The sequence below is a fragment of the Nicotiana sylvestris genome, chromosome 4 (assembly GCF_000393655.2).
Source record: "Nicotiana sylvestris chromosome 4, ASM39365v2, whole genome shotgun sequence".
Lineage (NCBI taxonomy): Eukaryota > Viridiplantae > Streptophyta > Magnoliopsida > Solanales > Solanaceae > Nicotiana > Nicotiana sylvestris.
The window spans coordinates 4,212,952-4,235,771 of NC_091060.1; the positions used below are offsets into that span (position 1 = coordinate 4,212,952).

Genomic DNA, 22,820 nt, shown 5'->3' on the forward strand with positions numbered 1-22,820 from the left:
GGGGGGCATAAGGGGTTCACCTAAAAACCCTTCGTCGGAAAATTACATTGTACGTATAAGGCAAAATCCGGTTTGTACCTCTGTATATTATATTTTGAATCCTCTTCATATTGCCTAAAAGCATAACTTAGTGGGCAAGAGGGTTCAAAACCTTTATTGGGTTGTTGGTTCAATTCCCACAGCTCACAATTTCTTTTAATTTTTTATTTTTTATTCTTTTTTGAACCCCTTAGCGAAAATCCTAGCATCCGCCACTGTCTGGGAAGGGTAGAGTATACGATACCTTACCCCTATTCCGGAGGGATAGAAAGGCTATTTTCGGAAGACCCTCGGCCCGGAGACAAAAGATCCGTAATAATACCGGCTAAAAAATGTAAACAACAAAAGTCCGCCTATGTTTGGACCATTCTGTTCTTTTTGGACTAACATCCAATATTCGAAATTCATTGGTCCGATTAATTCAAGTTAATGTCACGTATGACGCAATAATTAAAACTTGTGAATATGGATTAAAGCAGTTAATCATTTCTCTAACTTTTTGCCATAAATCATTTCTAACATTTAACTATAATTTAAAATTATTGAAACTTCGTCAAGGAAAATATTAAACCAAAATCTAATGAAGATTAATGTGTAAATAGAAAGTGATGTAGCAGTGAGAGCTCCTCCAACTAGTATATCCCAACCCCCAAACATCTGCAATTAGAATCTCATCCCCTAATATTTCCAAAAAAATTCCAGCATTTAGATCCCTTTAAACTTCTCACAATCAACTATTGAATTTTACAACTACATTCTACTGCCATTACTGTGATTTCTACTTGTATCAAATCCTCATTTTGCCCACGCGATGCAGTTTCAAATTGAGCTCAGCTTTAATTTGACCTAAGTATAGTTTGGATGCGAGTTAATTTAGAATATGATTGAGCAGTTCATCAATTTTGTTATTCGTCCCCCGAGGTGAGTGCGTTTATCCACTAATTTCCTTTTTGTCCTTTTTTTTAGGGCACTGTTTGAGGATTAAATTGAATTTTACTCTAGTTGTTGCGTATTTTACTTTTTATTTTATTATTTGTGTGCTTAATTGGATAATGTAGGTTTTTGATGGCATAGTCCATGTTAGAATATTTTATGTTTTTTTTTGCTTCGCATTATAGCTCATAAGTTTATTCTTTGAATCTTTTACCCCTTGTAAAGTACTAAAGTAAGTGAAAACGAAGATTAATTAAGTCATATATAACTGTATCTGAATAAATTAAACAAATTGGAATGATACAGTGAAGATTAGGATTGGCCCCTGAGCAAGGATGACACGTACAAGTCGAGATATGGTCCTAATTTTTAGCACCTAACAATGTGATGTAGAGGCCAATAGAGTGGGAAGAGAATTATGAGGTCTCATGTTCAAATTACAACAGAGACAAAAAATACTAGGTTATTTCTTCCCGTCTGCCTAAGCTTGGTAGGTAGTGCACCTCACAGGATTGACGAAAGCCTACTATTTAAGTGGAGAAGGGTAGAGGAGCAGCCCATTATCTACTGAGTTTTGAACTATATGCCATGGCCATCGAGATTTCTCGGTTATTCAGGAAAAAGAAAGTAAGTTATATGTAATTGTATCAGAAGAATAGAAAAGAATCAAAGATGGAGGCCTTTTTATTCTTTATACTAGTATACGTACCCGCGCGATGCGCGGATTGATTCAAAGGAAAAAAGAGCGGAGAGAGATGATAGAAACATATGTATATTGCAAATTAAATTTAGCGATCGAATTCAAAAGAATTAAACAAAAAATAAATAGATGAATTTCGTTGGGGCTAACATTGGGGTCTAAGTATGATTCAAGACCAAATGACAGTAATCTTCTAATAATTTTTTCAGTAGTTGTGAAGCTAGCTTAGAAGTATGGGGCTCTTCATGACCTATAAAAAATTAAAAAAATAAAATTAAACATCAAGTTTTGAGTACAGTTTATAAAGAAAGAAGTCACACTGAATAATAGTTCATTGTTAATGTTCTTTGTGTTCATTGACGTGCAATTCATTTAACTAAAATAATTAATGATGTAAAAAAAAATAGTTGTGAGCTGTAAAATCACTGAGATTTTATTATCTTTATGATTGATTTGGTTATTATTGAAATTCGGATCCTATAAAAAATATGTATCATAGTTAAATTTACTTCAATCACAAATAACAAAGTTGAGAAATATTTGATATAAAACATACTTTGAATATCTCTGCACATGGAGAAGGAATGTATTTGTTAGTAATATCCTTGTCGTCAGTAAGTGTAATAACTTTAAGGACTAAATCTTGATTCTCATAGTTGGATCTCTTAACTTCCAGTTTAAACATAAACCTTATACTACAATATTTTCTAGCTTCAATGGATATGAAGAGTCATCTGCAGCACCAGAAGACCAAAAAAGGACATATTCAAATGGTTAATAGAAGCTACAGCAGCGGAAGTCAATAATATATGTACTGGCATATACATTTTGTTTGTTCCTCATTAGAATGATTTAAGTTGTTACAACGATTGTGCTTTAATTATTATAGTAAGTGTATTATTAAGCATAAGTTAAATACCTGATAAATATATTAAAGAAAGCTACTAATATAAAAAGACTAAAGCAGAAGCTTTGATATATAATCTGAAGGATGAATAGGTATCATATTCTTTTTTCCATTAACATATGGTTCTTATATCTTATGGTTCCAGATTTAATTTAACTCCACGTACTCCAGCTTTTATACAATACTCTAAACAAAAGTATAGTTTTTTTATGTGAAATTTTTTCAGCTATTAACTGGAAGTGTTCAATGCACACTTCTGAAATATGCATTATCAAGAATAATAATTTCAGTTTTTACTATTCCACTTCTTTGCTATATATAAAAATAGCGGAGATGTAGAGAAATAGACCATGCACCATTCTTTCAACGTTAATGATATGTCTTGCATCAACTGAGCTTCATCTCATTTGTAACTACTGAGTTTAAGTTTTGAACAAACTTCAAGAAAGAAAATTTGTTATGTTTTTTAGAGCTAGAGGAAAAATGTAAAGTTGCAGTTGTAAGTTTAAGCACAAATATTATGACAGTGGAAAGATGAATGAGTACCTCTTTACTGACATAACATTCAAGGGAATTTCCATATATCTCAGTAAATACACTTCTTAGTTGGCGTAGTTCTGGCACGTCGTCGAGTCTTGCTGCTGCAAAAATCAAAGATGATACAGCTTCTTGCTAATCGCAACTTTCTGCATATTGTTGAGATAAAAAATAGATTAGCAACATGGCATAGAAGTAGATAACTAATTCTGAATTCCTAGGGGTTCTTGAATTACACAACCTCCTAATCTAGGGAATAAGATGCAAATATGACATGCATTTAGAATCATTTGGTAATTGTTGAATCGTATGTTCTGCATGCTCATCTTAAAATTTTAACCACAAAAATAAAGAGATGCTTACACCGTCAAAAGTAAGCACAAACTGTACTTTTGATCTAGAAAATTATGTGAATTACAGGTAGCTAGTGGCATAACAAAGTAGCTAGAACTAAGGGATGTATGCTAGAAAAGAAGAAGAGATCCTTTAAAGTAGAGTATCCCACTGAATGAATTCCATGAAGAGAAGCCACATCTTGATTAGTAACCGTGCCATATTTTTTTACCATCTAGGTTACGTCTCTTTTGAAGTAGAGAGTGAAACCATACTTGCTCTTCTACTTGCTCTATTTCATCTTTCAATGAAACCATACCCTGTTGAATGCTCAAAAAGATCGTTACATGATTATACCAATATACGTAAAAAGAGATTCATAAAAAAGAAGTAAAATATGTGGGAACAGCACAAACCTGTTCACCCAAATTCCAAAGTTTATTGGATTTGAAATTCCAAAACCTTAAAACTCTTAAAGACTGTTCACCCAAATTCCAAAAGGAAACCCAATGACCGATAGCTGAGAAGAATTGTGCTCCTCATGCTCTGTCTTGCTTATGATATCTTCCACATACGAACTTGTTTTCTTGTTGTAGCGTAATCATTAAAGCTCTCTTACCAACAAGGGTCCATGAACATTAACTTGCAAAATATTGACGACTTTTACAACTCTAAAACCGAACATATGCAAAACAAAATCCCAAACAAATTCCATAAAAGAGCTAACAGATAGAAAGCTACACAGAAAAGGTACAAATGTGGAAACTGCCATGAGAGTTCCAAACAAAATCCCAAACTGAACATAGCTCACTGCCAGAAATGTCTTCTAGAGGTTTACACACATGTTCCCTTTCAATTCACACTATATGTCTGATAACACTATACAAATAGAAAGCTTCAAGGGCCTCCCCATTTACTGTAGACAAATAATGAAAATAATGAAAATGTTCGAATATTGCTCCGACCACATTCAATGTCTCCGAAATCAATCTAAACTGAAAACTTAAAAACACCTTCAATTTATTGCCAATAGAGAAAAAAATTACATATATAAAAAGTTAGGAAAAAAAATTTAAAATGGACCACAAAATAATAAAAAGATGCAAACTTTATTGCTATTAGTTAAACAGAAATCAAGAATAGTGGATAACATAGATAAATTTTTCAAATCAAATAGTTTCTTCTATATAACAAACGCAAAAACAAATCAAAAAGTCATAACATCATATGCAGGAGAAAAAACCTAAATTAAGAAAAAGGTAAAAAGTGGGGGTGTACTTTTTAGCGTTAGCAAAAGCAACAATAGTAGAGTGGTTTATAGTGAAGCAATAATTGTTTACATCTTTCAAATTCGAGTCTTCTCTCTTAAAAATTTGTGTATAACCCTGCCACTTGAATGACATTACAAACGAATGGATTCATCGCAACTTCTAAAACTGAAAACCCAACATCAAAAAGGGTCTATAAAAGCGAACCATTCTTCTATACCTTTTTAATTTGTTTGACGCATTGTAACGCACCAGTATTTAGGTCGTTAAGTAGAAAGATTTCAAACATATATACCAACGTAAAAACAACAATCTTAAACAAAGTACTCATTGCTACTAACAGAAAAATTCATGACAATCTCATAAATCAAATTTTGTCATCAAAATTGAAACCAAATTAAACAAACTATGGAATAAGAATAGTAATTGATCTTGATTACTTTGAAAACGTGGTTAACATGTTAACAAACATATAAAAATTTGATAGACCCAGATTTTAGAATTGATTTTTCTGTGTAATAAAAAATGGCAAACGGAAAAATTGGATACCTTCCATGATTATTTTCTTTTGATAGAAATTCATGTATAGAGGAGATGCAATCAAAGTTTGATTCAATACCAGATTCTGAAACTCTTCAAAAATGATTTGCATCGCCATTTTTGTAAGCTTTTGGTGGATTTTGAGTAGAATTTTGGAAATTGAGAGACTGATTTTTGGTGGATTCCATTTTTGATTAGGGTTATGTTAGAATTTTGGAAGTTGAGAGAAAGAAAACTGCTTCTTCAGACGTAGTGATCTGAAAAATTGAGTTGTAAGGTTTGGCGGAGGCGTTTGAGACATTATTAGTTTAGGAGACAGTTTCTAAGTCATGGAGTTAGGTTTTGATGCCCACATATGTGAAGAGGATCGTGGAGTATTTTTTATCCGGATAAAAGAAACATGGGAGTCCAGAAATTTGAATATCTGACCGTGGATGAAAAACATGGGAGTCCAAAACGTGGGGCTCATGGATATGCACAAACGTGGGACTGGAAATAACTGAAACATATTAATGCTTTAAAAGCTTCAAAATAACTATTTTATTTTATAAATTATAATTTTTTTTGAATCTCCAAACTTATTGGAGTTTTGTCTTAAATCTTGACATGTGTCGATTTTTCGGTTTGACACTTGGCACAATATTATGAATTTGCCTCACCTTTTCTATATTAATAGATAGCCCAATTCTTCATCTTTTCCGGTTGAACCAATTGAAATTTTCGTTGCTGGAAAAGGTTGTGCAAAATGAATGAGAGAAAGAAGGCACGCTGAGAAACTGCATACACTTAAGTGGAGGTGTCATTTGATGTAATAAAAAAGGCACATCATGCAATTGGGAATTTACACATGCCCGCCTGCCACAACTCACCTCCTTTATCCAGGTTGGGACCAGCAATGTGAGCAAGCTCACACTAGCGGAGTTTTTTTGAAAATGGTAACAGTGTATTCATCAGCATTAAGGAAATGTTGGCCACCCTATTTACAGTTCAACTAAACAGAGTCTTGTTCATCTTACAAGAACTACTTGTAATTCTTTACCCTCTACATAATTTTCTTTGCACACTAGCGGAGTTAAAGAAGAATTTAGTGAACTAATACATTCTCTATGTATTTTCATAATATTGACATGACATGAGTTTAAACGGAGTAATTCAGTAATATGGTTAGTGAGAATTCATAAGCGGACCTCAACTTGTTTGGAACCGAGGCTAGCAGAAGTAGTTGTTGTTGTATACACTACTATGCATTAAATTTTAAGATACGCCTGCAGTATGTTTGCCGTTGCTTTTCTAGGTCCATGAGTTTTCAAATTATTCAGTCAACTCTTCTAACTAAGTCTCCAGCTTGAGTTATGGCGCAATCACTGCTCCATTTTTTATTTGATCTTCAATGCAATAACCTCTAACCTAATGCTATTAAGTGTCAATCTATCATCCTTAGTCTTTTTAGTTGTTTGATAGTTCTTGAGAGGTTTGTCAACTGCTCTCCATTGTATAACAGGGCAGATTACAATCCAGAACAGTTTTTATGGGAGAAAGAGTTTAGTGTTGGGGGAAGAAAGTACAAAAGAGAAGACTTTGAGGCAAGTATGGACTTATGGTCACCTCTTGCCTAAAGTGGTCACACTTGCTTGTTTGTGTTGTCATGGTCTTCTAATTAATTTGATTATCCTTGTTTCATCTATCTTCTTCTTCTTCTTCTTTTTTGCAGCTTAAGAATGAAAGAGGGCATACCTTGCAATGCAGTCATTATACTCCATCATCATTTCCTGATGGTGCTCCTCTTCCTTGTGTTATATACTGCCATGGAAACAGGTTTACTGTTTGCATCTATGACTTTTAGTTCATTGAAATGAATGCTAATCTGCTTAGACTATGAGCAGTTTATGAAAGTCAAAATATTAAATATTCAATAATTAAGTGTTCCATTAGTCTTGTTAGGCTGTGGACCTTTTTTATACAGTCACATATATTTTAGTATGTTAAGTATTGAGTAAATATGTACTCAAATGCATCATATTTTCTAACATATTATTCTCAAGGTTGAGCTTTTACTAACTTTCTGGACCCTGCAGTGGCTGTAGGGCTGATGCGAATGAGGCAGCTGTAATACTTCTTTCATCAAACATCACTGTTTTAACCCTTGACTTTTCTGGTTCGGGCTTGTCAGATGGTGATTACGTTAGTCTTGGTTGGCATGAGGTACTTCCTTTTCCTTGTCTTGCATGAATTATTTTAGTGGTGCTCTTGATATATGAAAATTCTTCGTTTCTTTTTCAGAAAGATGACCTCAAGGTAGTTGTGTCACATCTGAGAAGCAACCTGAAAGTATCACGCATAGGTCTATGGGGGCGGTCAATGGGTGCAGTTACAAGGTATTTCACTTTGCACTCAACTGCTCGTTAATTTGCAGTCCAAGTTCTTCTGAAAGACAAGTTGGATTTTAGCAGACAGTTTGGCAATGGTTCTGATTTTACGTTTCTCACTAATTCCATGATCACGATTTTAGTAACTTTGTTCAATGTCCAGCCTTCTATATGGAGCGGAAGATCCTTCTATTGCTGGAATGGTCTTGGATAGTGCTTTCTCTAACTTATTTGATCTAATGATGGAGCTTGTAGATGTCTACAAAATCAGGCTTCCTAAATTCACTGTATGGATCTCCTTCTTTTCCATAAATGGACATCTATTATGTGATCTTAAATAAGTACTTGCATATTTATGATTCTTTCTCAGAAAGGTGGGTTAAAAAGAAATTCTTTGGTATTATGGTAGAAAAGGTAGTTATAAGTCATACCATGCTTGATGTGTGGTAGGAGCACAACGCATGATGTGTTGGTTAGGCACACGTCACATGTTCAAACTCTGCCTTAGACAAAAGCCTTGTATTTAAGTAGAGAAGGCTAGAGGAGCAGGCCCATATCCACAGAGTTTCGAACCATGCGCCACTGGCTCTCAGGAATTTCTTGGTTATAAAAAAAAACCGTACTATGATTGGTGTTTGATGAATCTGCATGTGGTCAGATATGGTTTTTAGAATTTTGGTTTTGCCAGTATGATTTACGCTGCTGTACCGACGATGTTTCTGCTTTATACCTGTGTTTTAAGTACTACAAATGTTTTATGGATGCGCCGAATAGGTGTTTTACCCCTGAATGTCTAGTCAACAGCTGCGCCTCCACATACCAAACCCTCCCCATTCTTTTGATTTGCGCCTCCACATACCAAATCTTTGGATTTTACAAATCAGTTGAAAGAAATTAGAGGTATTCTCTGTAATGTGATATTCCACCCAAAAGTTTGCTTTTGTTTTTGGAAGATGGCACGCCGCCACTAGCACTCAATTATATGCTATTCCTTAATGTGTTGGTTTCATCATCTTGTGGCGGAGACATCAATTTCTGTCTCAATGTAATTTTATTATTTTGTGTAGGGAGACATTGATTTGTATCTAACTATTCTTTCTGACAAGTAAACTGCTATCATGCGGATATTATGTCATTATTTTTTTTTGGATATTTCACTTGGTCCATTTATTTTGCATGGGAATGTGGTTTATTTCCCAGTTTTTGTTTGTGCTCTTCAAACAATTACACAAGGAACTAGGAAGAGGAAAGAAGAGACTGAATTATGAGTTTAAAATGTACTGTTCTCCTTGGCTCTACTAGCTCAAGATCACAGATAAGAATATGATTGATGGATCGTGTCTGCTGGATAATTTGCTGTAAACTAGGAAACATGTTGCATGTAATCCGCCTTATTTATGGCCTTTCTAGCTAAAAAATGCATATTTTGTCAAGGCTCCCTACTGTTACATCAAACAGAAGGAGAAGGCAAGAAGAAGAGTGTTAATTGTCTTAAGAAAGTTGTAAGGTAGTCTTGAGGTACTTCAGAACACCCGTGTCATTCTCATAAAGTAGTGAGACCTTTCTCTCTCTATCTCTGCAGGTAAAGGTTGCTGTGCAGTATATGCGACGCGTCATTCAGAAGAAGGCCAAGTTTGATATCATGAGCCTTAATTGCTTACAGGTACCTGAGCTCATGACTGTGTCGAGTATAATTAATTTGGCCTTTGAAGTTGATAAAAGCTTGTTTGGTTCATGTAGTTAATATATTTATAAATGCACTTAATTCTGGGAGAACATATAACTAAGCTGAGTATTACAACAGGCATGAATCTTTTTCTACTATGCACGTGTCTGATTTGGATTAAATAGGTACTAATCATGATGCTTCAAAATTTTACCGAATCTGGCAGGTGGCTCCTAAAACTTATATTCCTGCTCTCTTTGGACATGCTAAGGATGATAAGTTCATTCAACCCCACCACTCTGATCTCATTTATAAGTCATATGCGGTACAAAATATTTTGGAGATCTTTGGAGTAAGTTACAATGTGGTGAATTATGCATAATCTGTTATTGTTCTTTGTACAGGGTGATAAAAATATTATCAAGTTTGATGGTGACCACAATTCCTCCCGGCCACAATTTTATTATGATTCTGTGTCCATATTCTTCTATAATGTCTTACACCCTCCCCGGATTTCACCAACTTCAACTAAAATAGAGAAATATTACGATCTAGGCGACATCAAGGTCGGTGCTGGAATGGATGAGGTAATTTTTCACAATTGCGTTGTACTTCCAGATGAGAATAAAAAACTCATTCATTATCCAAGATTTGAAGTTTAGCTTATATTTTATGGAGAATTATAATTATATTTAGTTGGTGAGTTCAATGTAAAAAAATATTACCTTTTGTGTCAATAAAGCAAAAAATACATTCCTAACAAATTTGAAAGGAGAAGAAATCAAATTTGTTATATGAAATTCTTGTTTTTGTTGTTGGTCAAAGCGGGAGGATATTTTGAAAGATCTTATAGTTTTTGGCTATTGTCTTCGTTCACCTAACACCACCTATGTGAGCTTTGCAACATGTAATCAGTCCCAAAACCAGATAAAGGATATGGTTTGCAGTAGATTGACGGCCAGCATGAAAATATTCTTAATATGTTGAACCCTCTAAATACTATATTCCTAGGAACATAACAACCTAGACATGCACTACATTAGTACCTATATGTAGTGTTAAATAAGCAACGGGGTCCATCACATTGACACATGGGAGCGAAGGAGTATGAACAATGGTTCAGACACCAGGTGTGGGTAAAGTAGCCCCACCTCATTTATGCCAAGATTTGGTGCAATGGTACCATACCTTTTGGAACAGATGGAGTACCTAAATTAGTGATACGGAGAATCATATCTTGGCTAAAGACTTTTCTAGCTTATGTGAGCGGGGTTTTGGATTAATCTGGAATTGTATAATTAATTAGAGAATAATCACTTTGTCTCGAAGCTAGTTTTCTAGATTATGTTGGCTTGTATAATTGTTCAGAGAAGAGTGTTCATAGGACGCGCGCAATTTGACCAGGCATAGTTACCCTTTTTTTTGGGGATAACCATGGTGTTCGGGCCAGTTTGCGCACAACTAGACTAATTCCTCGGGGTACGCGCCACCTCCTACCAGCAACAGGTACCAGGTAACTCTAGCCACCAAGGTTTGGATAGATCGGAAGAAATCACTTAGTGTTTTTTGCTTCCGCTGATATTTGAACCTGAGACCTCATGGTTCTCACCCACTTAATTGACCAATAGGCCACACCCTTGGGTGCTTAAAGGCATAGTTACCTTCTTAACCTTGTAAGTAAAAGTGATTTCATAAATCCATGAGAGCATCCAAGAGGAGAACTTGTCTAGCTCCAAAGACCCCTTAGCCACTTCATTGGAAAAATATGCATCTTGTTACCTTATCCAAAGTGGTGTAAGATATGTGTGTGTGTGTAAATATGTACATGTATGTAATATGTATATGTATGGCTGCTTACGAGTAACTCCAGAACTTCTGCATTGCAATCACTTCATTTTTTGAGAAGTAGTTGGAACAATGACTAACTTGGCTGCCATAAATTCTCCACACTACTGTGTATTGCTAGTAGTTTCTTGTCTGTTTTATCTGATGTTAACGATGTTTATTTACTTAAGTGCTGTTTTAACACATGCAATCTGATGCAATATTTTTGGTGATTTGTTCCTAGAATCTCTTATATGAGATAATTGCAAGTCTTAGGAATGTTACTTCTGATACAGCAAGCTCTTCCTCTGTGCCGCCTAGCATTTCAACAGCAAAGTCTGCTGCCGAACTTCTTTCTGACATTGCCCCAGTCACCAGTCTAATTGTAAGAGTTCTCCTTAACTATCAAGTTCCGATTTTCTTCCACCCCTATCTCTTCCTCAATGAGGTTTTCTATATGGCGGTGATGTTAAGTTGCTACTAAAAGTTGATTGATATGTGTACTGATTACAGAATCCATTAACTAATAAAGGAGAAGAACTCATTGGTCATGACACTCCACAAACAGAGGTATGTGTTTTAGCACAGTTTATTCTTAAAGGTGTTGACTAGTCGATTAAAAGATTAAAGCATTAGCTTGCCTTATACTTTAAGAATAAGTAGAGCTCTTAGTTCCCAGAGAGGTTCTTTTTTCTATTTGGAGAAGTAAAAAAGGTTTTCTCTTTCAACCAAATAAGTGGAAAATCTTCTGTGCAATCAGTATACAGATCCTTAGCCTCATATAATGTTAGACTTAGGAGGAGGAAATTAAAGGAGCAATAGAATTTTACAAGTGCCTCTACACAAAGGGAGAGTTGAAGACCGACTCTAGATGGAATTTTATTTCAGAGCATCAATTTGGCAGAACGAAATAAAATTGGAGAAACCTTTTGAAGGAGAGGTGGAGGAGGCAGTGGAAAACAGAAGGAGATAGAACGTCATTGGTGGATTCACAATGGTATTATTTCATCATTGTTGTGATATTTTCTGTGATGATTTGATAGAATGATTAGAGCACTTCTACCAGACAGGCTCTTTGAGAAGAGTCTATTTTATTATGCTCACCCCAAAGAACAATGAAGTGAATGATTTAAAGGATTTCATATCCATTGGTTTGGTGGAGAATATTTGAAGAATAATAAACCAGGTCTTAGTTAGCAAATTCATGGTTGATATCCATCTATAGATATCAAAAAAATATTAAAAGAAAAATTTTGTCTGACACTTGAAAAATGGGCCCTTCGTTTTAGAAGGCTTGAATATCAGGTTGATGGCAGTTTTAAGTGTTTTAGAATACAATACTCTTCTTTGGTGCTGGTTTTGCTTGCTTTTCCCTATTGCCAAAATTCCAGATATTCTTATTCTCAGGACAAGCAAAGTGGCCAAGATGAGGACTGTTGCTCTTACACAAGCTCAACCAGAGAGAGTTGGGGAAGGTGCTCATCTCTGGGAAGTGATGCCGTGATTTCTACAGATTTTGTAGATGCCATCGGTGGCAGTCAGGTATTTATCTTCTGCTCCCACTCTGATAATTCGATGTGAATCCACATTGCCATACTTGTAAATAGCTATTTTTTATTTGTCAACTCTGCAATTTTATTTATCAACCCTGCAATTTCTTATAAAATGTAAGTTTGTACCTCCCTCTTGGAGGGTGGCGTTATTTTCTTGGAAAAATTGGGGAGGAAAAGCACTTTCAATCAGTCATTTTCTCTGGAAGACAAGTGGAGGGAAGTTTTCTTCTTTACTTCTTTCAATTTGTCTTACATATAATGACTATAATACTTAGGTATTTATAGATACTCTTCTAACATGTACTAATCTAAGTACATGTATCTTAATTTCATCATGTGCTTCTCCCTTTTTCACAAATGCATAGGCGCTCCCCATGCTCACAGTCTGGACATGGGACCCAAATTTAGTCAGCAAGAATAACTCACCTAAATACAATAAGATTTTAGAAGTGCTAATGCAAGAACGAGAGGGAGGATAATCCCGCACAAATAATGCAGATTACTTTTCACACCTGGGTTTCCTTTTTTCTTTTTAATAAGTGCTCACCTGATTTCACATTTATGTTTCCACCATTTATTGTCATCGAAGTAATTTCTGGAAACCTGCTGGTGACTAAGAAGATTCTACCAATCAAAAGCTCATGTACACGTGCATTTAAGCTATATATTACAACAAGGTTAGAGTGGATTGACCAAAACGAAGTCTCGTTTCTCAGATATATGAAGACAGTCTTATAAAACTGTGATTTTCTTGTCCTAAATTTTGCCCATCTACATGTATGTGTTCATCCTCAGATACTCTTCAAGGTTATTATTTCCCTCTATCCTAATCTTATGGACCATACGCTATTTGACCGTAAACTGTGTAAGTCCTAACCTTTGACATTTTGATATTTGACCATGTAAGATTTCTTTTAATTTCTAGTCCCTAAATATTATTTATTCATGTTCGATATCACTCTGAAAGACGGTCACATTAACCCTCTAAAAAGGAAAGAAGCCAAGACACTTCGGGATTGATTATGATATCAACTGAATGAAAAAAAAAACACCAACTTGTTTGATGATATAAAGTTCAAGAGCCATTGACTTGAATCTGTCTCAACCAATAGATTTTATGCTTTACTGGTATATGCTTCTTGATAAACAGTGCAAGTTTCTGCTTGAGTTGCAGATTACGGCCGATGTGCCTGCGACCCCTCTTTGTAATAAGCAGCATACTGCACTGGACTCATCAAAGGACGATGAAAAAAAGAAAGCTCCACAAGTTACAAAAAAATCTAAGCGTGAGAAGTTTGAAAAGCTGGAGGCCCTTAGCCAGCGATTACGGCTTTGTTTTATGAAGAGAGTTAACCATAGGAGATACAGCTCCTCCTAACCATCTTCTGCCATTGACAAGGATAGTCGGTAAAGTTCATTTTACAATTCTATTCACAAGCTCTGTTCTATAAATGGGGAAGTTGGTAACTCTTTCTTTAGTGGCTGTTGCGTGTATGTATGACTAGCAATTCCATTTACAAATTTATGCGCAATAGCTTAGATTTATGTAAGTAATTATAACTCATTTTTATAAAGTTCAATTTGTTGCCCATTGGTTCAAGGAAACTACAATGCAAGTAAACCACCTCATGTTTCCCTTTTCTTTCAAACGTTTGCCTTCAGTTTGATTGTGAAGTCAGCTTAATTATATGGTCATTAGTAGAGAAAATTCTTCAACAGGAAGATGGATTCTTTAGGTCTGAGATAAACAAGAGATGCAACTCAAGACTGTTGAGGAGCTCAAAACGGATGTCCAAACATGCATAATCTTCTCCGTCGATATCCCAACCACCTGGTTGTCTTCACAATGTGTGTGTGTGTGTGTATACATTTGTACAGTATGGAACAACTGCTTATTGACAATTTTTGGCTGTAACGCAAATATATGTGACCATTCTCGACTGAGTCGATATAATCAACCTTTATTGCGTATTTGGAGGAAAAGGCAAGCATATCCCCAACCCAAGAGGACTTGAACTTCATTCAAACATTCTGCACAAGCAAATGTTCATTTGGTAAACTGAAGTATTACCTAACATGCAGTCAAAGCAGTGAAACCTGTTAACGAGAATTATGACAGCAAAGTAAATTGAGGCACCGAAAAGCAAGATATAAAGCAAAATTATGAGAGCAAAGTAAATATGAGACACTGAAAAGCAAGATATAAAGCATTACTCGCATCTCAATTTTCTTCCCTTTCAAGGATTTAATGTTCAGGAGGCGCAGTTAGAGTTAGAAAATCATCAGCTTGCATTTACAGCTTGACAAGTCCGAGGCCCATCAGTATTCCCAGAAATTGCAATATGCAGTTTGCGAATCAATGGCTGTGGACTAACTCAGCACTAATCTCTTAAGAAGAGACATTTTGAACATTAGAGCTAGTAATCCCAAAGCGATTAACTTGTAGCAGACGAACACCTGACGATATCATATCTGCTTCACCCCAAACAACTGATGCATGTGTTGAATCTCCATTCGGTCCTCGTTTTTTTCCTCCAGTTGAAGTTCCTTCTAGGGGAAGTCCAGCAGGACTCTCATGCGAAGTTAAGCAGCTTTCAGTGGAACAATCCGTGAATTGTGGATGGATTCTGGGGGATACTTCTTCTGGACCATGGACTCCAACAAGATCAGCAGACTCCGAGGGGCATAATCCAAGTGGATTACAAAGAGGGGTAACTTGTGTCCTTGTTCCTAATCCTTGGCAAGTCTCTTGATCATTTTCAGTAGCTACACCACCAATGAATTGATCAGCAAGCATTTTACAGGCCTTCTCCAGCATGCTAATATACCTTTGTTCAGCATCCTGCCGAATTTGCAAGTGCTTCTCGGCCTGTGTAACAAAAAATATGAACAATCACCAGCCAGAATATCTTTGGACAGTAGGTCATAGATAGCAAATTGAATTGCATAATGTCATCTGGCCACTTCCTCTTTAACCTTCAAATTATTCATTGAACCCCAGTCCAAGCATATTTTACCAAGCAATTATCAACTATCTATTCCCATAGACTAAGAACGCGTTTATCTGAAAAACTTTTCTTTGAAAACATATATTAAAAAAGAAAAGATTGTCAGGTAAATGTGTTCTAAGCATAAGTCTCTAAACTCAACTCCAAGTATTTATTTTGAGAAACATTCAAAAGCAATTTACTCATCCAATGTAGTGCAGAAAACTTACTTCAACTTGCAGGTGCAATTTACTTTGCACTTCCATCTGAGCTCTCAATGCCTCCTTGACTTCATAACCTCTGAATACATTATCCAATCCTTAAACTAGAAGGTGCATTTCAAGCAAAGCTTAAACAGAAGCATCTCTATCTAATTTATTGTGGTTAGGTAAAAAGAAAGTAGTAGTAGTTGTCTTAGTTATAGGATGAACCCTTACTCATTCAAGTCCGATGCCGGCAACTGCTGAGGAGTACCACCAGAACAAGGGCTCTCTAATGAATATGTGGCTGTAAGTCCTTCAATGAAGAACAAGAATCCAGTTTCAAAAGAAAAGAAAAATTCAAAAAGAGCTTCTTCCTAGAGCCTTCTGAATTGATCTCTTCTCACACATAAACATCACGGTGTCTTCTTGGCTATTCTGTAAGCTTCACACATCATAGCCCAACTTTATGCTATTTTCCTGCATTTTTCCATTTCAAAATTTTTGGCTTTTTTTTAAGTATAAGGAATTTTTTTGGCTTATTTAAAGAAGTTGGCGGATTAATGGAGTTGGTGGAATCTACATTCCAAACGGGATACTATTGTCCCCCAGCTATTCCTTCCATGTGAAGGGGGAAGGGGTAGGGAGCTGTTTATATCAACCCTAAGGCAGCCAAGTTAGCGAAGGAAAAATTTATATCTCAGCCACTAGGCAAATTTTGAAGCTTAATTAGCACATATGCCTAGAGACTTGTGAAACTACCAGCGCAACCATGTTTCCAGTTATAGGAAAATGGGAATCAACTATACCTACCATCTTTTGAAGCCTCACCGAGATCTTTCTGAGATAGCTTACCTAGTCGGTATTTCTGCAATGAACAATGACAACATCACATTAAATACTTGATTTTAGCTCAATAGAAAACATACAAGGTTTTGCTCCCTCCACCCCACCTCTTCTTACATCTGTGAAATCAATGAAGGATGTGGGGTGGGCTTGTGAGGCAATAAGAAAATTTAATGCATTCTAATAGACCTGAAGGTGACTCTTTAGGTGGAAGAGGGTCAGTCCTTTGACACCCATTGTCCGCATTATTGCCTTTGGCGTAGCTTCTGCAATTGATATTCATAGCATATTCATGAGAAAAGTTGGCATTCCAGAGTGAGATATCAAGTGTGCAACCATTATATTAGCAAGGAAAGTAAAGTAACACAAATTTCCCCCTCCCCCCTCCCCCCAGAAAAAAACACTCCTCCTTTCTGAGTTTCTGTATCTTTTGGAACATTTATAACAGACATCTATTGAATCCAAATACAGATAATAAAGACAAGAAAAGGAGAAATCATCCAACAAGATAACTTGCCCTTGTTTCAGCCAAACAAAGAGTAAAACCCTGTACTCAAATAAATTTTATTAAAAGAAAAAGGAGTTAAAGGCAACTAACAAGAGAAAATAGTTACATTATCACACAATTTGGAATGAATGTAGGTCTCTAGGAACATTTAATTCTTTTATTGACAAGTACATCTGCACTTAACCTGAAAGATAGATATCAGACAGCACTTCAATATCTTATCTCGATTGCATATTGTTACTGAAAAATTATGTTCCGTTGCCAGAGTAACATTGTGTTTGTTCGAGCAGGGAAGGGAAGGGTAAGGGCAGAGACTTAAGAACTCCAGTACTCCAGCAACAGTGCACTTGGTACTAACGGTAACAAACTAGCACCAGATTCAGCTTTCTTTCAACTCTTCTCCAACTTAAGTCATGACCTTATCTTCCACAATCCGAACCTATGTGGTCCAGATTTTTCCGAGCTCATCCAGTTAAATATTAATCATGAATCTGCCCTAAGAAATTATTTTTCCGGTACAGGTAATAGAATATGTAAATTTCCAAACTCACTCAGCATCATTTTCCGGGTGTATTGAAAATCCCCTCTTGCTAGTGTTGCAAAAGCGAAAAACACCCAAAACTACCAAAATTGGTCGGGAGATTAAGCTTGAAGTGCACTCTTTAGCGAAGAAAGGCATATAATGAAGAACTGAAGCACAACACCAATTATAGAGGTAAAGGAATTGAACTAAACTTGCATGTGTCGTTCTCTTTTAGGATAGGTATATAAACTTGCTTGTGTCATGCAAAAGGAGAAGGCAATATTGTGTGACTATTATGGTAAAGCTAAACTAAATGCTCCTCGAGTTACTAAATTTGCTCCTTATCAAGATGAGAATCTTCACGTATATAGAAACCAAATTAAAATATTGACACTCTATAGGAGTCATTTAACTGTTTTCTAATGCTATATTAGCATTTTGAACATATGTCTTTCTGTCTATTATGGTATTTGTCAAAATTAAGCAAGATTTTCAGACAGGGTAGAAAAGAATTGTATGTTCTCTTGACCTTGCAAATAAGGACTAAGAACTGTATACCTTGAGTTAATAAAAATATCTCCAGCTTTTTAATACACTAAAGAACTTTTAATGATTCTTTGAAAGCCCAGTGGTTTTCCTTTTACACACCTCAATGTTATTCTTCTTTTTCTCCTCCAGGATAAAGGTTGTTAAGTAATTGATTTCAAATAAAATAAATTATTTTTAGTGAAGAGTCTTGATATCCAACTTACATGATGTCACCAATAGGTAAGGTTTGGTATGCTAATTGGAAAAGTTTTAGCAGTTTAACTATGGCATTTTTTTATGTGAGAAATCCCCAAGGGCCAGTGGCGCAAGGCCTGAAGCTCGATGAATAATCAGTTCGCCCTCTACTCTTCTCCACTTAAATACCAAACTTTTGTCTACGGCGGGTTTGAACTCGAGACGTGCACCTCTTACCACTAGACCAAAGCCCTAGAGCCTAGTTTAACTATGCTAATTGGGTTTTGACCTATTTAACTTTTCTTCATTCTTGCTAATGGGGTGTTTGGGGGTGGGGGAATTGAGGAGAGTGGAAGTGGAAAGATCTAATGAGTAGTTGGACCGAAAGGCTTTGTTCTGGTTAGAACTTATCTCAGCTGTAAGAATTAGCCGTCAAGTGTCAACCCTCCATAGCATGCTAGCCATTTGAAATCTGCAAAACAATTGGTGAACTACAAGTGCACTACGCCATTTACTCAGCAAAAAAAAAAAAGAGACAAAGAAACATGTACTAAACACTAAATGTAACACAGTAAAAGCTTAGGGATCCTCCACGAAGGAGCAACATTCCTTTTTTTTCTTCTTACTAATAAGAGTGGTGACCATGCAAGCTTGCAGCTCAACTATTCCACCGGTACCTACCAGCTATTTCATCGGGTACTTGTTACCTCCAACTCCAACTAGCACAGTGACTGAGTAACTCAGTACCAAGACTTTAGCCTAGTGTTTTTTTGTTGTAAAAATGGGATTTCAACCCTGATTTATTTGCATTCGCTTCATTGATCATTAAGCCAAAGGAGCAACATTTTTTTTTTCTTACTAATAACAGTAGTGACTGTACAAGCTTGTGGGCAGCTCGACTGTTCCACCGCTACCTACCAACTATTTCATCGGATACTTATTACCTCCAACTCCAACTAGCACAGGTATCGAATAACTCGTTACCAAGACTTAGCCTAGTGTTTTTTGTTGTAAAAATAGGATTTCAACCCTGATTTATTTGCATTCGCTTCATTGATCATTAAGCCGAAGGAGCAACATTCTTTTTTTTCTTACTAATAAGAGTAGTGACCGTACAAGCTTGTGGGCAGCTCGACTATTCCACCAGCTATTTCATTGGGTACTTTTTGCCTCCAACTCCAACTAGCACAGGTATCGAGTAACTCGTTATCAAGACTTAGCCTAGTGTTTTTTGTTGTAAAAATGGGATTTCAACCCTGATTTATTTGCATTCACTTCATTGACCATTAAGCCAAAGGAGCAACATTCTTGAGAAGTTCAATAACACACACACACACACCAAAAAAAAACAGAAAAGAGGGAAAATGAAATACTAACTGCTGGGACCGCCAAGCTGAGTAACAGCATCAACAAAGCGTTCGTGAAGGTCAGCAGTCCAACGAAGTCGAGGCTTTGGATCTGACGTCAGCACAAGGCAAGGATCTCCATTAATATTATGAGTGTGATGAATCCCAATATTCATATTATATTCATCTTCCCCCGGCGGTTGAATCAATCTCGGAAACATTGATTCCGCTCAATCTCAATCTCCTTTCTCTCTGTATTTAATTAAACAACAATTATTCGCATAGGAATTGAAAGGAGATTGAAAATGAAAATTTTCTAGGGCACGAAAAAGAGAGAGAAAGGGCAAATCGCATCAGCTACTACTCGTATTTATAGAGAGAGAAAGAGAGGTTAAGGCCAATCCATTAGAGAGTCAATAATGAAAAGTACAGTAATGGAGTTTATTACCCCGGCGGTTCTCCATGTTTGAAATGTGCAACCCAATACACATTTTCTCCAAGGTAAAAACAGGGTAAATACTGTTTTACCTGCACTGTTATTTACACAACCAATCAAATTGTTACTCGCTCCGGTCCGCAATAAGTTATCAATTTGATTAGGTCACACCCATTTAGTAAATACTAAATTTTAGACAAAAATAGTTAGTGTGACAAGAGGGGTTGCTTTGATGGTAAGCAACCTCCACTTCCAACCAAGAGGTTGTGAGTTCGAGTCTCCCCAAGAGCAAGATGGGAAGTTCTTGGAGGGAAGGATGTCGGGGGTCTATTTGGAAACAACCTCTCTATCCCGGGGTAGGGGTAAGGTCTGCGTACACACTACCCTCCCCAGACCCCACTAAGTGAGATTATATTGGGTTGGTTGTTGTTGTTGTAGTTAGTGTGACTAAACTTCTCTTAATTAAATGTTACAGCATAGTTATAGTAGCACTTACTTCTATTCTCGAATGTGAGGATTAAATGACATTTTAGGGATACATACATAAGGGTAATTTTAAAAAATAAATTAATTTTTTTCTTTGATTATATAAATGGACACTTATTTTGGACCAAAATAAAAAAAAAACAAATTGGTCATTTATTGTGATCCGAATGGAGTAAAAGGTAGCAACCCTTGTTATAGCCTGTTTGGCCAAGTTTTTCCCGGCCAAAAGTACTTTTTAAAAAAATGCTTTTTTTCTAAAATAGAAATATTTGGCCGAACTTTTAGAGGGAAAAAGTGATTTTGAGTAGATGCGGAAGCAGTTTTAGAAAAGCAAAAAAAAATAACATCTCTCCGAAAATACTTTTTTGAAAAGCATTTTTGAGAAAATACACTTAGAAACAGTTTTTAAAAGCTTGGTCAAACACTAATTGCCGCTCATAAGTGATTTTCAAATTAGTTAGTCAAACACAAATTGGTTCTTACCAAAAGTATTTTTGAAAAAAGAATTTCTCAAAATAAGCTGATTTTTGTAGCTTGGCCAAACAGGCTATTAATATGGTTAGAGTTTGTGTTACTAAATGGGGAGATTTTTAACCGTCAATTTTACCAAATCAAGAAAAAAATATTGTTTTCCTTATTTATTTCCTAAATTTTGTAGGCCCATCAGAAACGACCTAATGAATAATAATCATTGTTCTGCATGATTATTTCTCATTATTAAATTTTTAGGACCATAAATAGGAATTAAAGATGATTTTTAATTTTTCGTATGCTAACCATCTTCATGAATTCGGGTGACGAGCTCAAAATCGCCTAAGATTTTGTGGACCAATTAGAAACGACCAAATGAAGAGTTGTCATTGCTTTGTCATGAATGTTTCTCGTTGTTTGGCATTTTAGGGCCATAAAAAGGAAATTTAGGATGATTTTCTATTTTTTTCCTGTGCTAATGTTCACGCCATCTTCATAAATTCGGCGACGTGCTCCGAATGCCTAAGATTTTATAGGCCCGTCATAAACAGTCTAATAAACAATAGTCACTGTTTCGCTACAAAGTTTCTTTTTTTTTTTTTGCGTTTTAGCCTCATACATTCTAGGCTATTTCCAATTTTTCGTGTGCTAATATCTACGCCATATTCACGAATTTGGATGACGAGCTCTTAATCACTTTAAAAAAATTGTGGGCCTATTAGAAACGGCCTAGTGAACCATATTCATTGTTTCAAGATGACCGTTCCTCGGTTTTTGGTGTTTCAGGGCCATAAAATAGGAATTCAGGATGATTTCTGATTTTTCGTGTATTAATATCCACGTCATCTTCATAAATTCGGGCAACAAGCTCCGAATAGCCTAAAATTTTGTGGTCCCATCAGAAACAAACTAATGAAAAATAGTCATTGCTTTGTCATGGTCGTTCCTTATTTTTTGGCGTTTTAAGGCCATAAAATAGGAATTCAGGACGAGTTTTATTTTTTCTGTGCTAATATTCACGCTATCTGAATTTGGGCGATAGGCTCCGAATTGCCTCAAAATTTTAGGGGTCCATAAAAAACGACCTAATGAATAGTACCCATTGCTTCGCCATGAATGTTTCTCCTTTTTGGCATTTTAGGGCCAAAATATAGAAATTCATAACTATTTCCAATTTTTCGTTTGCTAATGTCCACACCATCTTCATGAATACGGCGAGGGACTCTGAATCGCCTAAAATTTTGTGGGCCCATCAGAAACGACTCAATAAACAATACTCATTGTTTCTTCATGACTGTTCCTCGTTTGTTGGCGGTATAAGGCCATAAAATAGGAATCAAGACGAATTCTATTTTTTTGTATGCTAATGCCCACACCATCTCCATGAATTCGTGCGACGAGCTCCGAACAATATTCATTGCTTCGCTATGATTGTTCCTTTTTTTTTTGGTATTTTAGGGATATAAGACAGGAATTCAAGAAGATTTCAAAATTTTCATGTGCTTATGTCCGTGCTATCTTCATGAATTCAGGCCACCAGACTCGAATCGCCTAAAATATTGTCGGACCACCGAAAATGACCTAAGGGACAATAGTCACTACCTCACCATGACCGTTCCTCATTTATT

At 36.0% G+C, this 22,820-nt stretch overlaps 2 protein-coding genes and 1 pseudogene across 6 annotated transcripts; 2 read left to right on the plus strand and 1 right to left on the minus strand.

Moving 5' to 3' along the window:
* Positions 1-638: 638 nt before the first annotated feature.
* Positions 639-14,255, plus strand: LOC104247929 (uncharacterized). Of its 4 annotated transcripts, XM_009804082.2 has the most exons (14): positions 640-960; positions 5,993-6,139; positions 6,759-6,844; positions 6,969-7,072; positions 7,333-7,459; positions 7,538-7,632; positions 7,787-7,910; positions 9,206-9,286; positions 9,516-9,614; positions 9,694-9,876; positions 11,358-11,498; positions 11,627-11,683; positions 12,521-12,655; positions 13,841-14,255. In XM_009804082.2, exons 2-14 carry the CDS (start codon positions 6,085-6,087, stop codon positions 14,042-14,044), a joined length of 1,491 nt encoding a protein of 496 aa, XP_009802384.1. In that variant the 5' UTR covers positions 640-960; positions 5,993-6,084; the 3' UTR covers positions 14,045-14,255. The 4 variants fall into 4 exon arrangements, with proteins under 4 accessions (XP_009802385.1, XP_009802387.1, XP_009802384.1 ...); XM_009804083.2 differs by lacking the exon at positions 5,993-6,139 and having other exon boundaries at positions 639-960; positions 6,759-6,840; XM_009804085.2 differs by lacking the exons at positions 12,521-12,655; positions 13,841-14,255 and adding an exon at positions 12,002-12,483 and having other exon boundaries at positions 639-960.
* On the plus strand, positions 1,234-1,343 carry LOC138890900 (U6 spliceosomal RNA; annotated as a pseudogene).
* Positions 14,256-14,869: 614 nt separating the features above from the next.
* Positions 14,870-20,254, minus strand: LOC104247930 (protein PHR1-LIKE 3-like). 2 transcript variants are annotated; one of them, XM_009804087.2, is made up of 6 exons: positions 19,831-20,254; positions 16,889-16,965; positions 16,709-16,721; positions 16,091-16,169; positions 15,884-15,953; positions 14,870-15,535 (listed from the first exon to the last, which is right to left on the minus strand). In XM_009804087.2, exons 1-6 carry the CDS (start codon positions 20,018-20,020, stop codon positions 15,056-15,058), a joined length of 909 nt encoding a protein of 302 aa, XP_009802389.1. In that variant the 5' UTR covers positions 20,021-20,254; the 3' UTR covers positions 14,870-15,055. The 2 variants fall into 2 exon arrangements, with proteins under 2 accessions (XP_009802389.1, XP_009802388.1); XM_009804086.2 differs by having other exon boundaries at positions 16,667-16,721; positions 19,831-20,253.
* Positions 20,255-22,820: the final 2,566 nt, after the last annotated feature.

Excerpts from the sequence above, each read along its gene's own strand:
- LOC104247930 (XM_009804086.2), bottom strand. The coding sequence starts at position 20,020 with ATGTTTCCGAGATTGATTCAACCGCCGGGGGAAGATGAATATAATATG. Across the intron at positions 16,722-16,888 it reads ACCTAAAGAGTCACCTTCAG|AAATACCGACTAGGTAAGCT; the intron begins GTCTATTAGAAT and ends TGTTCATTGCAG. Across the intron at positions 15,954-16,090 it reads CCGGCATCGGACTTGAATGA|AGGTTATGAAGTCAAGGAGG; the intron begins GTAAGGGTTCAT and ends TAATGTATTCAG.
- LOC104247929 (XM_009804082.2), top strand. The coding sequence starts at position 6,085 with ATGCAATTGGGAATTTACACATGCCCGCCTGCCACAACTCACCTCCTT. Across the intron at positions 7,460-7,537 it reads TTAGTCTTGGTTGGCATGAG|AAAGATGACCTCAAGGTAGT; the intron begins GTACTTCCTTTT and ends TTTCTTTTTCAG. Across the intron at positions 9,615-9,693 it reads TCATTTATAAGTCATATGCG|GGTGATAAAAATATTATCAA; the intron begins GTACAAAATATT and ends TTCTTTGTACAG.